At 47.9% G+C, this 16,281-nt stretch overlaps 1 protein-coding gene across 3 annotated transcripts in view; it reads right to left on the bottom strand.

Annotated features, from left to right (window-relative positions):
* The window catches only part of GLT1D1 (glycosyltransferase 1 domain containing 1), an 85,110-nt gene that overhangs the window by 25,572 nt on the left and 43,257 nt on the right, over positions 1-16,281 (bottom strand). For all 3 annotated transcript variants that reach the window (XM_045887849.3, XM_054510579.2, XM_045887850.3), the window contains 4 exons: positions 12,742-12,778; positions 10,933-10,989; positions 3,135-3,230; positions 2,508-2,557 (listed from right to left, as the gene is read on the bottom strand). In XM_045887849.3, coding sequence (XP_045743805.1) covers positions 2,508-2,557; positions 3,135-3,230; positions 10,933-10,989; positions 12,742-12,778 — 240 coding nt within the window. The remainder of the gene's footprint in view (positions 1-2,507; positions 2,558-3,134; positions 3,231-10,932; positions 10,990-12,741; positions 12,779-16,281) is intronic.

Consider the following 16,281-nt stretch of genomic DNA (forward strand, 5'->3'; position numbering starts at 1 on the left):
AGTGTCCTTGAGGCGGGAAGAGATCTCCCCGGCACCCGCCCACGCCGGCACCTCCATCTCAGCCTTCTAGCCTCCAGGACCAGGAGACGCAAATCTCTGGTGCTGGTCCGCCAGCCCATCCGTGGGATTCTGTTGCAGTCACCCAAAGGGACCAGACAGCTATGAACTGGTCAGATCCGAAGCCTTGGCTTCTGTCCTCAGGCCCGGGAAGGGCGTGACGCCGCATTACCCAGACCGGACTGAGGTGTGGAAGACGCGGTCTCCCTTGGCGCTGGAGGAGCCGCAGGTGGACCCCAGGGGGGCACGTCCGCAGCGGGATGTCTGGATGCAGGAACCGCCGCCCCCTCGGTGCTCCCGCCCTGGCTGCAGTCTCTGCCCTCCCCTGCTGCCTGTCCTCCAGCCCGAGCCCAAGGCACAGGCTTCCCTGCACTGAAATCAGGGGGAAAGAGACACATTCCTGTGCCTGCACTCTTCCTTCAAAAGTAGGCAAGCACAGGTTAGAGGAAAGTGATGTGTTCCCATAGCAAGTGGTAGAAAAGCCTGCTTTCCTCTGGGACACGAGCACCAGCCCTCACTGTTCAGTAGAAGCAACAGAGTAACAGCCGTGTCTCTCCTGGAGACTACGGCTGGAGAAGCCCTCAGCGGGCAGCGGCCGGGGACCCTCCCCGGCTGGCGACAGGCTCAAGGGCGGGTCACAGGTGGATCCGGGGCCGCCCTCTGGCCGTTGCACCAGCGCCTCCCGGGTCACCATTCCCCGGGGAGGGGGTTGCAGTCACGCGTTCCCTGCTTTTGGTGTGTTCCCGAGCCTCCCGGCAGGTCTCCTTACACGGAAATGGATGCAAAGAGCCAGGCGGAGGAAGCGGGTTGTCCTCAGCGCGGTGCCGGCGCACGTTTCTGTCCACCAAGACTTCGTTTCGGGGTTTCCTGCACCCGGACACGAGCACTTCATAACAAGTGTTTCCCAAACTCTGGCCGTTTGCGTGCGTTTTCGTAATTTGTCGTATCTGCGTACCATCTGTATGGCGGCTTATTTAATACTTTTTTGAAGCCAATTCAATTTGCTTTTAAAGAAAATTTTCATAGTTGGAAAGCCAGCATCACGCACATAAACAGAAAACGGAAACAGTGGAAATGAGAAACCACATCACTAAATCTTTGTAAGCCTGAGGCCCTCTTCCTCAGGAGGGATTTCAGCCTCAGACTCCAACTTTTTCTTTCAGTTACGCTCTTCAGACAGAAGGATGGAAACGGAATTAAAGTCGTCATCATCAGAAACACCTCTGCCGCTACAGGACCTAACGTACAGCAGGGCGCCGGGGGCCTGTCTTGCTGCCATGGGAGACTGGCCGAGCCGGAGTGTGTGTGCGTGCGCGTGCTGAGCCGGACACATGGGTGGTATACGGGGTGGTGCATTTTCCCCGTGGCAGATTCGAGCCCTGGACAGTTTTATTAGGTTAGGTGGCCTTTTTCCAGGTAAACGTGTCGTCTCCAAAAGTCTGAGAGTACGGAGACAAGAGCGTGTCCCCCATTGCGTGCTGTGCGTGTCCCCCGGGAGCTGGGAAACTCACAGGAGTGCGTGCACAACAGGTAAGACTCCTCGTCGTGCGGGAACCCACTGGCTCAAGTTCTCAGGGGCACCCCTGATGAATTAAGTGGGTGACATGGCGAGGTCGCAAGCTCAACTATCCCGGTTTGGCGAACAGGACCAAGGAAGTGAGCGATGTGCTTCCCCAGGGGGTGCCCTCTGCCGCCCAGCACAGACACATCCCGAAGGACGGGAGTTGCTCCTGCGATGTCCCACCCGTCCTGCCGGAAACACAAAGCCTGCTTCATTTTCCACACTGCTTGGAGTAAATCAAGGTTCATTCTCAAGAGACATCTCCACCCTGATTCTCCGAATCCTGAGTGCTCAGCCCTGCGCGTGGGACAGAGCCGCACATCGTTGAGGGGACCAGCGACTCTCCTGGAGGCCGGCAGAACGAGACGCAGGGTCTCCAGGCCTTCCACTGGTCGGGGACGAGCATCTCCCTGTGCTTACAGTTATTGCCCACACCCCTTATTGCCCACACCCCTTGGCTCCTAAAGGCAAGTCAACTAGCTGATCTGGTGCTCGGTTGAAGAGATAGCTCTGTGTTGGTTTGCCGTGCAGTTTAAAGGAGTTTCACCGATAACGTGGACCACCTACAATGCGTGCCTTGTGCACCAACTTAGACTAACGTTCATGTCACAGAACTTTCTCCTGATGTGACTCCTCTGCATTTCCATAAAAACCTACCCGTTGTAGCAATAAATTAGCTCTAAAGATTTACACAGCCTCATCACCTTTAACCTTGGCTTTCATTTTTAAAAAGGCAGACTTCAGTTACTTAAACAGGAAAAAAATAGTTTGGTTAGAAGAGGAATGTCAGCTAATTTTAGAAAATACATAAAAAGTATAAAGATGAAAACAGGAAAAAAAAAAAGATGAAAACAGAAATGAGAGTAAAGTTTGCGGCGCATCAACTTACTTCAGGACCCACGATCACCATGTAAACATTAGGCTCTTCTTGATGCCATTCTTGGGAAGAAAAAGAGAAAAAAAACATTTTACTGGTTCTGTGCCACAGATGGAAACATCATTAAGTTTAATGTTAATTACGTGCTAATATAAATTATTTCATATTTTGTTCTCATTCATAACAATCCAATTCTACGGATTTGAAATGTAACATTGGACATCGTATGCTTATAAGTAAAATGCTTTTTCTAGAATGTTATGCGTTACCCAGATCTCTCCCGTATTGGACAACCAGGAGCAATGACTCCACAAGCCAATATGGACTTTGGGGTAACTCAGGCAACACAGCAAATCTCCAGATGTGTCCTACAAACTGACGTGTGTAAAACGTTTCCAGATAATATTATGTTATTCTTACAATTATTCACTGTTTTTGTGATTTCCTCAGAAGCCAAGGGCACAGGAAAGTAGAAATGAGTGAGGTCACTACCCAGCGCTCCTATTTTTCTGGTTGTTTCCAGAGGAACCACCTAGAATCAGTTCTGCTCATGTGGAAAGACGGAAACAACAAAACTGAAAGTCCTACAGAGAGGAACGCTGAGACCAGTCCCCAAACAATTCTGTAAACAAAACGTACCTGAGAATGCGTCCACCAAGTAAAGAGGGTCCTTAACTTGTCTAAGTCCACACACCAGGAGAAAGATGTGTAAATTATCAGCATTTTGGTTAATCCCTGCAAGAGAAGAGTTCAGGTATTTTCAGTGGAGAGGAGGCAGCTGGATACCATGGGAGCAAAGACCCCGGGACGGGAAGGTCAGGTGTGAGCCACAGGGCTCCAACCTCTGCCCCTGCCTCCCCGCAACCTTCACACAATTCACTGCACGAATGGACTGCTCCTCCTGGTGGGTGAACCCGAGCTGAGTTTAGCCCAGTAACTGGGCTGTGCAGTGAGGAAGGGGCAGTTCTTATGGAAATGTGAGCCACGGGCCCTGGAAAATATTTGGGTACAATTCCAGAAGAGATTTTCTTCCTGCAAGTAGAGGGGCGCTTTATGTAGTAAGGGATTCCCGAGTCCACGTGTGTTCACACCCTGAGTGCGGACGTGCCCACGGGTACGTGAAATAAAGGGTTTAGGTCGCACAGCGGCTCCCCTCATCGAGAGCTGGAACGGCTTCTTGGCCCCTCGGCTCCGGGCCGGCCTGGTGGCTAGCGTCAGCCAACAGAGCCCAGTGGAAGGACAGTGAGTGACTTCCGAGTCTCGGCCGTGGGAAGCCCTGTGTCGCTGTCTGTCGCCCCCTGGAGCACCAGGCCGGCTGCCCCCCGCCGGAGGAGGCCACACAGGAGCCGCAGGCCGAGGCCCACAGCAAAGGGAGTGCGGACCCAGCAGCAGACAGGTGAGGCCCGCGGGAGCCGCCCCCCTGGCCCGGGCCCAGCTGCCAGCCCACACGGTCACCGGAAACTGGGGGCTCCTTTAACCCCCTTTACGTTGAGGTGGCTTGATGCGCAGCAACAGGCAAGTGATTCGATAGAAATTATCTGCATAATTAACACAAGCTAACCTAAGACTTCGTCATTTCCAGACGCATGTAATTGGGGATAAAATCTGACCCCATGCAGGTGAGGTTTCCCTTCACGCGTGTTATTTCACCCGTTCCTTACTGCAGACACCGTCAGTTTCTCGGTGCTTCTGTAAGCCTTACATAGCAGGGTCATCAGGGCGACTGCGGGGACACACTGATGTCACGTCCACGAGACCACACACGCTGCGCACGGACCACGCGCGACCAGGTCTGAGACGGCATCTGCTCACGTGTTAAGGCGGGGGCGTCCCCCCGAGAAGGGCCCTCAAAACGCTGCACGGTCTCTGCAGTAAGTGCTGACAGTTCCGCTGAGGTGCGGCGTGTTTGTCAAGCAGTGCCCCGCTGTTCTGAGTACCCTGGAACTAACCCTAGGAATACAAAACTTACTCTTTGGCCAAAAGTCTAAGCTAGAAGCTACGTGCAGAATTTGAATCCCAGATCGGAGGAACCTGAGGCCAAGCTATTCCCTTGAATGAATGGTAACGCTGAAGAGTTCCTTTAAGGGACAGAAGGTCAGGTGTGAGACACACATAAATCCCTCCTTCCGAGGCAAGAACCATGGGTGAAGCTGAAGCCAGAGAGGGAACGTCCGATGAGGAGAAGAATTAAAAGTGCCTTCATGAAAAACAGTTCTCAGTGACAACGGAAAGATAACAGAGGGACAAGGAGAAAGCCAGGGGACGCCCTCTTAACTACTGGAGGGGCACAGGGCACATGTGTGCACACGCACACGCACACGCAGGTTTTATGTACGCGAGAACTCCCGGTGAGCGAGGAGCTGACGTGCTGTGTCTGCGGATGTGAGCCCCCGGGAGGGCCCAACATCACGGACACCGCCATCACGACGAACCTGGAATATCTGCTCAAATACGTAAGAAGAAGAGCACAAGAAGGAAAGTAGGAGACACATGACTGTACCCAAAAGGGGGAAATCAGGAAACCCGTAGTGATGAATTGAAAAAAAAAGTACAACAGCAGAACACACACAGAGCTGACATCCAGAGATGGGAGCCAAAGCGAGAACTATTTTAGGAACTGATGTGCTGTCTCAGTGGAGAGACTCCATTCGCTTCTGTGGGGCAGGCACGGACACTGGAAACCTATTCTGTCCCTTTATTTCGCTGTGACGCGTGGTTTGGGACACCTGCGGGCCTTCTGCTCAGGTGACGCTGGGAGAAGTGAGCCTCCACCTAACCCTACCGCATGATCCCCAGGAAGCCAGCCTGGAGAAACAGGAACCCACGATGTACAACGTTCTGTGACTCACGGTGAGGTACACGTAGGGTACTGAAACCTTGTACACGCGGTATATGTGCTTTTACGTACTCACACAGGAACCCCCCAGATTAGCCTTATTACACACGAGGAGCTCTGATGTTTTCTATCTCATGTCAGTTTTTTAAAGTGCTGGTCCCTGGGGTGCCTGGGTGGCTCAATCAGTTGAGCATCTGACTCTTTTTTTTTTTTTAAAGATTTTATTCATTTATCTGACAGAGAGAGACACAGCAAGAGAGGGAACACAAGCAGGGGACAGTGGGAGAGGGAGAAGCAGGCTTCCCGCCGAGCAGGGAGGCCGACGCGGGGCTCGATCCCAGGACCCTGAGACCATGACCTGAGCTGAGGGCAGACACTTAACGACTGAGCCACCCAGGCTCCCCTTTTTTTTTTTTTTTAAGATTTTATTTATTTATTTGAGAGAGAATGAGAGAGAGAGCATGAGAGGGGGGAGGGTCAGAGGGAGAAGCAGACTCCCTGCCGAGCAGGGAGCCCGATGCAGGACTCGATCCCGGGACTCCAGGATCATGACCTCAGCCGAAGGCAGTCGCTTAACCAACTGAGCCACCCAGGCGCCCAGGCGCCCCTTTTTTAAAAGATTTTATTTATTTTTTGACAGAGAGAGACAGTGAGAGAGGGAACACAAGCAGGGGGAATGGGAGAGGGAGGAGCAGGCTTCCCGCAGAGCAGGGAGCCCAATGTGGGGCTCGATCCCAGGACCCTGGGATCATGACCTGAGCTGAAGGCAGACGCTTAACGACTGAGCCACCCAGGCATCCCAAGCATCTGACTCTTGATCTCAGCTCAGGTTTCGACCTCAGGGTCATGAGTTCAAGCTCCGCATTGGCCCCCACACTAGGCGTGGAGCCTCCTTAAAAAATTTTAAAAATAAAAAAATGAAAGTGCTGGTCCCCGACTCATTCCCTGATTTTGAGAGCCCTGACTTACCAGATCCTGGAGGGAGACAGAGCTAATCTTCTATTCTTTTGTCTTTGTCCTCATCTTCTTCCCGGGTTGGAGATTAAATGTCATGAGAATTTAGGAAATGAAATTAGCCCATGGCAGCACAAAGGACTAAATGCTTTGCCTTATTTTAGGATTTATAAGATTTAAAAAATAAAACGTGGAGACAGCATTTGGGTTTGAGTAACTTCTGTGCGCTTCTCACCCACAGCAGTATTGTTTTCGAGGATCTAGAGATAAGGATTGGGAAGTCCTGATTGAGAAAGCACGTGCTGCAGCCTGGCACATGGAAGCCCCCGCTCCACCTATGGGCCGGGCCACGGCTGGGGACACGTATGGTGGCCATTCTTACACTTCAAGGCAGAACTAACAGAAGTCAGCCCATACACGTCTGGAGGCGAGGGAGGAGCCTAGCTAATGTTTTAGTGGGTTTCATTTCTTCCTTTTGGCTCCAAACTTATTTTTCTTCCCGTGGTTTGTGAACATCCAGCTTGAACACGAGTCAGGGGCTGAACTCATCCCTCACAAATGCACGGATTTTCACATCTGTGCTTCCGATTGCCATTTCCTGGAGAATGGTATTTTTATCTTCAAAACAGAGTGAGTCGCTCTCGCGGGCTGGCACAGTATTGGTCCCCATGGGCTGAGCACCCGCCACGCTGCCCAGCCCTCTGCCTGACTCGTCAGCTGGCTCCACAGCACTAACCTGACCCACACTAAGCCACTTCCTCGCCCGTCTTCTGTTCTAGCTGCTCTGTTCATTTATTTTTTTTCCATGGGTTATTATAAGGAGAAAAGAATCCAAGGACTTCGTTGAGCGCATTAGACGTAGTGAATTTTAGCTGGAAAATCTGATTTGGGGGCTGTGAAAATATCAAGGGATCTGGTAACATGAATTTTCCACATGAAAAACAAAAGGGTTTTCCTAGGCACCACCAAGGAGGAAAAATACTACCATCTGAGCTGGGCATATTCAAGTCTCCATGTAGAAATATAAATACAGTTTACAGAAGGAGAGCGAAGAACATTAAATAGACACATTAACAATAGAAATACAAACAGAACAGAGAATCAGGAAGGTATGGCCAAATTTAAGCATTCATAGTTTTTGGGTTTGGTGGCTTACAAAGAATCACTGTTTTAGATGCGTCGGTTATTGGCATTTATTTATTTATTTTTAAATATTTTATTTATTTATTAAGAGAGAGAGAGCACAAGCAGGGGGAGGAGGCAGAGGGAGAAGCAGGCTTCCCGCTGAGCAAGGAGCCCGATGCAGGGCTCGATCCCAGGACCCTGGGATCATGACCTGAGCCGAAGACAGCTGCTTAGCCATCTGAGCCACCCAGGCGCCCCGGTTACTGGCATTTAAAAGCAAAAATCACGCATCATTGAACCATAGGAACAGGCAAGTTGGACATGGAAATGCACAGAAAAACTCCAGAGTAACTGACTTGATGCCTTACGTGTATCTTCTGATCAGAATAACTCTGTAAATATCATGTGAAAAATTATAACAATGCTGCTTAGTGCCTTTAATCTACTTTATTATTTTTCCCTAGCTGGTTCGTTGGAACATGAAATCTGGTTAGCATAAACGTCGTTCAATGTTTTAAACTACAAAGATTTAGTAGTTTGTTAGCTGGGGCTTAGAAAGGGAGCTGGATATTCTCAGAAGGACCTACAACACACTGTAAAGGAGGATGCATCATAAAATCCACACCAGAGACCCAAGAAGCAGACGGTAGCCCTTGGGGACTGATCACGCACTTGTCTGTGGGTGCGCACTGTTAGATGAGCCCTTCCCCACCCACTCCCCGGGATTGCAAGGTTAGCAGTTCATAAGGATTCAGGGGGTGAGTATCTGATCACTAGTAGTCTGTGTCAGATTCACCGGATCTTCCGTTTTCACTGTCTGAAGCTCAAAGTGCAAGTGACAAATCACAATCACGGCCCTGGAGGCCAGGCTGAGATCGAGGATGGGTGGGGAAGACGGTCCATCTCTAGAGTCTGAAAAATGACAAAGATGAACGACCCCGCACATGAGAACAGACACCTGGTCATAAAACCCAGAGACACCAATTAATTCTGCCTCCACCAGGTGCCAGGATCCAGCAGGGCCGGCGACCGTGACACCACCACGCCTCCCTCTGTCGCGGGTCCCAGCCACGGTCACGGCTTCTAACTGCACGTGAAGTTGGAACTGCCGCCCAGCGGGTCTGAGGGGTCTTGCCCATCCCTCGGCTGTTCCGTTAATCACTCCGTAGTAAGACCAATGAAACAATCCACCAGAGACTACAGGCTTGATGGAAAATCCCTCTCCTTTTGGAAATGACCGTTGGTCACACCGCGGCGGCATCCCGTGATATATACAGAAGCTGAAATAACCTCCCAACAGGCGATTTACAGCAGGCCGCTGGTTCTAAATAATGGCCCGCACTTCCCGGCGCGACAGAGCAGTGGGACGGTGGGGGTTCCTGTGACGCGGGGAACAGCCCTGCTGCTGGCCTCGAGGCTGATGGATGCACTTGGAAGATGGTTTCTAATAAAAAGCTTGGAAATTTTCTTTTTCCAAGGCAACCTAACGCTGACACACAGTAGGCGGTGGGGGTTTCTGTCTGAGAGAAGACAGGCTTGGAGGGTCTGCACGTTGGCTGCGGACGGGACCTGTGGTTTGCATTTTCAGCTCCTCCCTGAAGTTTACGTCAGGCTTGTCACGTGAGACCCCCCTTGCCCCCCTGCAGTACCCTGGCACCGTCCACTCTCTCGAGAACAGTGCAGGTTAAAACAGATGAGTTCTTAACTTCACATTGCATTTGTTGAGTCAATGTCAGCTGCTCCCACACCTTCCGCAGAATTACTGGGTCGGCCGGCCTGCAAGGCAGTGACCGTCCCCCAGAGCATACACTTATGGGCCTCCTGGGTGGACAGAAAACTTCCTGTATTTAAAGATACTGTACAACAAAATTTTGTTTAAACGTTGTGACTGCACTCAGATCATACCATATATGGAAAATACAAAGGCTAGATTCTGTTGGCCACACTGTGTGTAGGGAAAAGGGCGTAATGTCGCTGATGGACATGCTCACTGATGCTACCTTTCCAGGAGACGTTACGCATGATGCATGAAAGCTCTGATTACGTGCATAATCTAACCCAGAGGTTCTGATTTTAGGTGTTCCTAAGAAAACAGTTGGGCAAATGTATGAAGATTGAAATCCTAGCGCCTCCATCGCTGTATATCAAATCGTTTAAAAAGGGATTGGTCAAATAAATTTGTAGAACTCAAAATAATACTACAAAGGAATTGAAACTCGTGCTGTAATTAGAATTAATAAATAAGTTCATAAGATTTTCAGGATATAATGTCAAAAATCAATTACTTTTGTATACTAGCAATAAACAATTCAAAAATAAAATTTAAAAAACCTCTTGAGTAGCATCAAAGATAATAACATCCTTAAGAATAATTTTTCTTTTTTTAAAGATTTTATTTATTTGACACAGAGAGAGAGAGCACAAGCAGGGGGAGCAGCAGAGGGAGAGGGAGAAGCAGGATCCCCACTGAGCGGGGAGCCCGATGCGGGGCTCGATCCCAGGACCCTGAGATCACGACCTGAGCCGAAGACAGATGCTTAATAGACTGAGCCACCCAGGCGCCCCAATAATTTTCTTTTTTAAAAAAACATAAGGACCTGTCAAAATCATTATGAAGGTAAATGACACTTTAAAAAGTGGACAGATAGATCATGTTCATGGACTTTAAGACAAATTAATTTTAAGATATCCATTCTCCCTAAATCGATGTATAGATCAATGCAATGGGATTTTATTAGAGATTGACAAGGTGAGTGGAACTGTATACGGATATGCAAAAAACCCAGATGAGCTGAAACAACTGTGAAGCAGAGTTGTTGACTCAGACTACCTGATTTCTTGACATTCTGTAAACCTGCAGCAAGAAGACAACGCAGTGTCGGCCCAAGGGTAGACGTGTGTGTGGATCAACGGCCACTCATACACGGTAAACCGATTTGCAGCAAAGCGATTCAGTGAAGTAAGAAAAACATTTTCAGTGAACGATATTAGCACAACATTCAGAAAGAAAGGGATTCTGATCCCTATCTCATATCACACGCAAAAATTAATTTCAGATGGGTTATAATCCGAACGAAAGAGCTAAAACACACTTCCGGAGGAAAAGAAACAGGGAAAATATTTTTGTGAACTTTGAGCAAGCAAAGGTTTCTTGATCAGCGCTCAGACGGTGCTGACCATTCACGAAAAATGGATAAACTAGAAGAAAATGGAAAGGTAAACCAGAGGAAACAGGAGGAAATATTCACATATATATACACGTACCTCACAGAAGAGTTGAACCCAGAATGGATTAAAAATCCTCCTCCAAACCCGCTCTTCCTCCCATTCTCCCAAAGAAGAGAACACTCAGGAACAGAGAGAAGCCAGTTGTGTCCTGATCCCAGTCCCCGATCCTCCCTTCCCTCGTTGCATTTGACCTGAAGAACCTCTTTTCCAAAACCACGTGAGCACCCCATGTACCTGACACCATTGGACAGAATGCGCCCTGGTCAAAATCTTGTGAGAAGATTCATCTCTCACCTGAACAGTGAAGGAAGGTGTTCCAGTTAAAGGCAGCGTTTGGTACTGTCACGACTCCTGGGTCGAAGGAAAGAGAGAGAGAGAGAGAGAGTCCACGTTGGTGAGATGCAGCCGGCTAGCTTGTGTCGACGTTCAGATAATGGTCTCCTACTTGGTTCTTACAAAGAACTCAAAGTTCTGAGTGCCTTGTGAACACCTGTTCATCCCTCCTGCACGGGAGGTTCAAAGGGAGCCCTTGGGTCCCCAGCGAGGAAAGGTGCACCCCCTTCGACCTCGCCATCCATCACGGGGTGGGACAGCCTCCAGGTGGGAAACGTGAGTCTCTAACAAAGGCCTGCAAGCAACAGCTTCTACAGCGCAGCCCCATGTACGAACTGCATCTCTGTTTAAAATTCCTAATCCCGGCCCTCTCCGCATCACACACGTTGCCTGCTCTCTGTGGTATCTCCTCCAACAGATTTAAGTTTAAAATTCTCTGACTTGAACATTTAAGATGTAGGAAGTTCAAGGCATCATTTAACAGTTTATCCTGATAATAGGAACCATCTGTGAAGTTTTAGGCCATGTAAATTAAGTCCTGTAACCCTCTCTGCAATGTCCCTTTGAGATAGTCATTACTCACTTTCGTACTACCTAGCGAGTGTTCACTGCACGTCCGCCCTGGGCACAGACCCTGGGTGGGTGCAGACCACACACTCCTGGGGCCCCTCAAAGCCCTGCGAGGCGCACTGACTCCCCCAGTTTATCCAGTTGGAAACTGAGCTTCACACAGGTTACGTGGTGTTCAGGGCGACTCAGGGTGCAGGTGGTAGAGGCTGCGTGTGAGCCCTTGTTTGCCTGGCGTGCCCGCGTGTTCCTCCACTATAAATCCGGCCAAGACAGGCCCGCACCTGCCCTGACACTTAGAGACACCTTTTATACAAACAGACTTGGTGCATCTTTTTAAAAATGGGTGTTCCAAGAAAGGGCTTATTTGGTAAGTGATTCTTCTGCTAAAAATATCACTGAAAGCGCTGGAGAATGCGAACCCGTGATAATGCACGGTGCCGCTGAGGCGGGACTCGGGGGTCTGTGGCCCTCTGGGCCTCGGCACCGTGCTGACCCGAGCTTGCAGTGGGTTACGTGCTCCACTTTGCAACGGCTTCTTCCCATGATTCCTATTGTTTCAACAAGAAGACAGTGGTTCCCTCGCTGCGTTCAGATGCTGAGGGTTTCCCGAAAGGCTGTGGAGGCCACCGCCAGGGAGGGACTGACTGGCTGAGGGCAGGAAGGGGTGAGGTTGGAGCAGAAGGGCTCTGCTTCCCCCCCAGCTCAACTAAAACAGAGAAGCTCAGCTTTCTCCTTTTGTAAACATACCCCTGAGAGAACACATTGTCCTTCTACTGGTCGAAAATGTTAAAGGACCTGCATTTTAAATTGTTCTTTTAGGGGCGCCTGGGTGGCTCAGTCGGTTAAGCGACTGCCTTCGGCTCAGGTCATGATCCTGGAGTCCCGGGGTCGAGTCCCGCATCGGGCTCCCTGCTCGGCAGGGAGTCTGCTTCTCCCTCTGACCCTCCTTCCTCTCATGCTCTCTGTATCTCATTCTCTCTGTCTCAAATAAATAAATAAAATCTTTAAAAAAAAAATTGTTCTTTTATAACGTTGTTGTATTTGTCCTTTATCTTCACATGAGGAAATAATAGGCACATCCATTCTACTAATTATTAGTAGGTAAATCTAAGGCACCATATTATTTCATCCACAAACACGTCAGTACATGTCTCTAAAAGGACTCGTCTTTTAAGAATACGTAAATTTTAAAATTCTTACCTTGACTCTGGACGTAGATCTTACCCCTGGCATGCGGCTTTTGAAAAGAAAGGAGAAAGGGAAAGAGTAAATTGGATAGTCCATTGCAACTGCTTTTTAGAAGTAAGGCCATAAAACCATCACTTTGGAACACGTCACAAAGCATCATCCACACAACTGTTCACACACTAGTTACTTTCTAAGAGCAGAGAGTTCCTTCCACTTTTAGTGGGGGTTAGCCCATTAAAAACACGGCATCTTCAAGGTAAGAAGCACAAAGGAGGAGGTCCCTTAGATTAGGTGTGATGCGTGATTACGATTGTATGGTTACTGCATTAGTAGAAAGTTACGGAAGCTCAGACAGTGAACACGCCGATGGCAGGGCCCGTGGGGAGCCTATCTATCGTGTGTGGAAGCTGGAGGTAGGTGTCCGGGAACCCTGATTTGGGGACACAAGTCCTTGAATGGAAAGAGTACACTCCCCAAACCCCATCCGTGGGGAAGAAATTAGGCCGGGGTGGGAGGCCAAGAGAGGAGAGGGAAGGGGCTGGGAGGTGCGGCATCCTGCGGTGTTCAGGGCGGAGGACTGCGACTCCCTACATAGACAGGACTCAGTTTGCTTTGCTTCTGTCCTTCCTGTTACATTCTGTATCTGAGACCTCTAACACCTGGACCATCCTCCTCAACTCACCACACAGCGGGGATGCACCCCCTTTTAAAATGCCCTTAAAATAGTAAGCCTTAAAAAAAATGTTTAAGAAATTCTCCTCCTTACTAGTGGAAAAAATGTTAATTTTAATGGAAAAAATGGCTGATAGCAACAATTTGAAATTAGAAACTGAAGTCCAGAGCCCTAACATACTCCTTTTGTGTAATTATAATTTCACTGGAAAGCTGAAGAGACTTTTATTGGTGTGCAGAGGAGGTTAGGCCTGCTGCTTCTTCAAGCAGCCCCGAGAAAGGGATGCTGACACACTGGCAAAAACATGTCAGCCTGGTATTTAAACTTTAAAGTGAATGCCAGCATTTGGCAAAAACAGATTCAATATAAATCTACATAGATTTGATTAATTAAGGGAAGGCAAAATAGGGTTTTTGCCTTGCCTCTATTTCCATTAGAAATATGCTCCATCTGCAATTAGAAATGCAAAAACCCACAATGCTTCCTTCAAGAAAATTCCTTCTGAAAAAAACAAAAATAATTAAACTGGCATTCCAACTCCATAAGCAGAATGAATGGACTCTATGTAGAAATTTCTGGACTCATCTGCTGGTCTTTACATATCTTTGAGCATTATTTCTCTTAAATCTACTCAAACCATGAGAAAACAAATAAGTATCAAGTCCTATATGAACATTTAAAACATGTTATGAATGATATTTTAAGATCTTATCCTTGTAAGTCAAGAAAATAGAGTTACAATATAAAAATATCTGGACTGGTTTATTTTTAATCTTTATAATAAAAGAAATCTGGCAAAAGCCAACTGGCTTATATTGATTTTGAAAAGCATTATCTATATTAAAATGCTCTAAATACAAATTAGCTTTCTTTGCTCAATATTTATTGTTGTTTCTCTTGCCTTAAAATAATAGAAGAGTCAAAATCCTTGTACATCACTTGCCTTGCAAGATTAGCTCATTGATGCAGAAAATGAAAAAGAAGCCTCTGTGTGTGTGTGTGTGTGTGTAGGGGGTGGGGAGGAAGGATGCTCCATGGTGTCTATGAGAAACCCTTACTAAATTCAGCCCATTACTAGATATAAAAAGCCAGTGTCCTGTTGGATACTTATAAATACACATGACCTTCTAACAGACCCAAACGCTAATTCATGCCTTTTTATAATGGAATAACAGCAACAGCAAATAGATACCCCATTTTTAAAATTTATATAACCTTCTGAAATTCAGCTCTCTGTAAGTAGAAACCACAGTAAACGTTATTTTTGAAATATACATACAATCACAGGGTGTGTGGGTGACAGAGATACCAATTTTTATTTTGAAATGACAGTGCAGCTTCTGATGGTGGCTTTGTTAAAAAGTACTTTTAAAAGAGCTACAGAATGCTTTAAAAACAATCATGGCTCGAAGGTGGAAAGCTCTCAAAATATACCTATGTCAAAAAAACGCACTGGAATTGGGGTCTTTTCAGGGGATGTGGTTCTCTTCCTTCTCCCTCCACCCTGTTCCCTTAGAAATGGGTTTTTAAGCAAGGAAAGAAAATAAAAGAGAAAAGAAAAAAACACATGAATGGGATGAGGAGTGTCTCCGAAGACTGGATCGGGATCCAAAGCTGGCTGGCAATGCAAGAAATAGGAATGCCAGGAGGAAAACCGGAGGGAAGACTTTTTTTTTAAGAAACAGTTAAATCTATGGAGTAAATAACTGGGGATTATTGATGTTATTCAAAAGCTCCCCCTGCAGTTCTGTGCCTTGGTGATTTCATGAATTCGAAGCAATTCTGATCATTCCAGATGTCTGAGCCCCCACGTCATGAGCTCATGAAGGGGGGCAGGGGTCTGGGCTCTGGAACTGATGAGTTTTTCATCCTTTGAATTACACTAAAACTTTTCAATTCCCAGGGATCTCATTTGGGGAAGAAAAATGCAAAGAACATTTCCAGTTCCATCAAGAACTCTCGGAGGAAAGCCAGTCTTAATAGAAGTTATTAAAAATGATTAGCTTCCTAGGGTATGATCAGTCCCTGGAGTTTCTCCTACAGAGTATTTGCAGGGAGGGCCTCAGACAAAGAGGGCATCTAAGGATGAACCCCGTGAGATGCAGGGTTTTAGGTTTCCGCTCGGGGGAAACCATAACAAAGCTGTGGTCTGTGGGTTCCTGCGGCTGCCAGCCTGATTTTCAGAGACCGTCAGGTGCAGAGCAACGGGCCATGCAGAAGGAAGGGGTAAGGCGTTCACAGGACAACATGCGCTGAGTACACAGAGTTCAGCGATTAGTGGACGCGCGGCTCATCGCAAGAGGCGGGCGTCAGCTCTGGGAGCTCACCATGTGACAGCCCGTGAGATCTGTCTTGCTTTCTGCATTTTAATTTCCAAAAGAATATTGATGAGTATGTGCACACACTGAAAGTAAAACTTTAGCTATGGCCTCACAGAAAACCACTTCAAGAAAGTTATTTTTCTTTAACGGGTGCCGAGGCGAGGCACAGCGCTGGTGGCCCGGGAGGCAGGGAGGCACGTCTCCAAACTAAACAAAATAAATAAGTACATAAAATCTCTGAAAAGTGACGACACCAGAAAGCTTAGCTCAGCGCCAACCTTGGCGAAGAGTACAGATGGGCCATCCTGGTTATCCTCGTGCTTTCTCGAATTTGATAACCACTTCAAGCAACATTTACTCAAACTCAAGATGTTTAAAAAACCAGCTAGCTCATAAATAAATATTTGAATTTGGGGAAAGTCCTGTTAGCAGAGTACTTCTTAGAAAAAGCTGGTCGACAGTGCAGTTGAGTTTTCTGGAGGCCTCTGGGGGTTTGAACCCAATGGAGACCTAGTAAACCCCAGATCGTTGCTTCCGTGGAGAGAAAAGCCTTCCGTT

Source organism: Mirounga angustirostris, unplaced genomic scaffold, assembly GCF_029215605.1.
Source record: "Mirounga angustirostris isolate CCGP_5_RB_7025 unplaced genomic scaffold, mMirAng1.0.hap1 SCAF_14, whole genome shotgun sequence".
NCBI lineage: Eukaryota > Metazoa > Chordata > Mammalia > Carnivora > Phocidae > Mirounga > Mirounga angustirostris.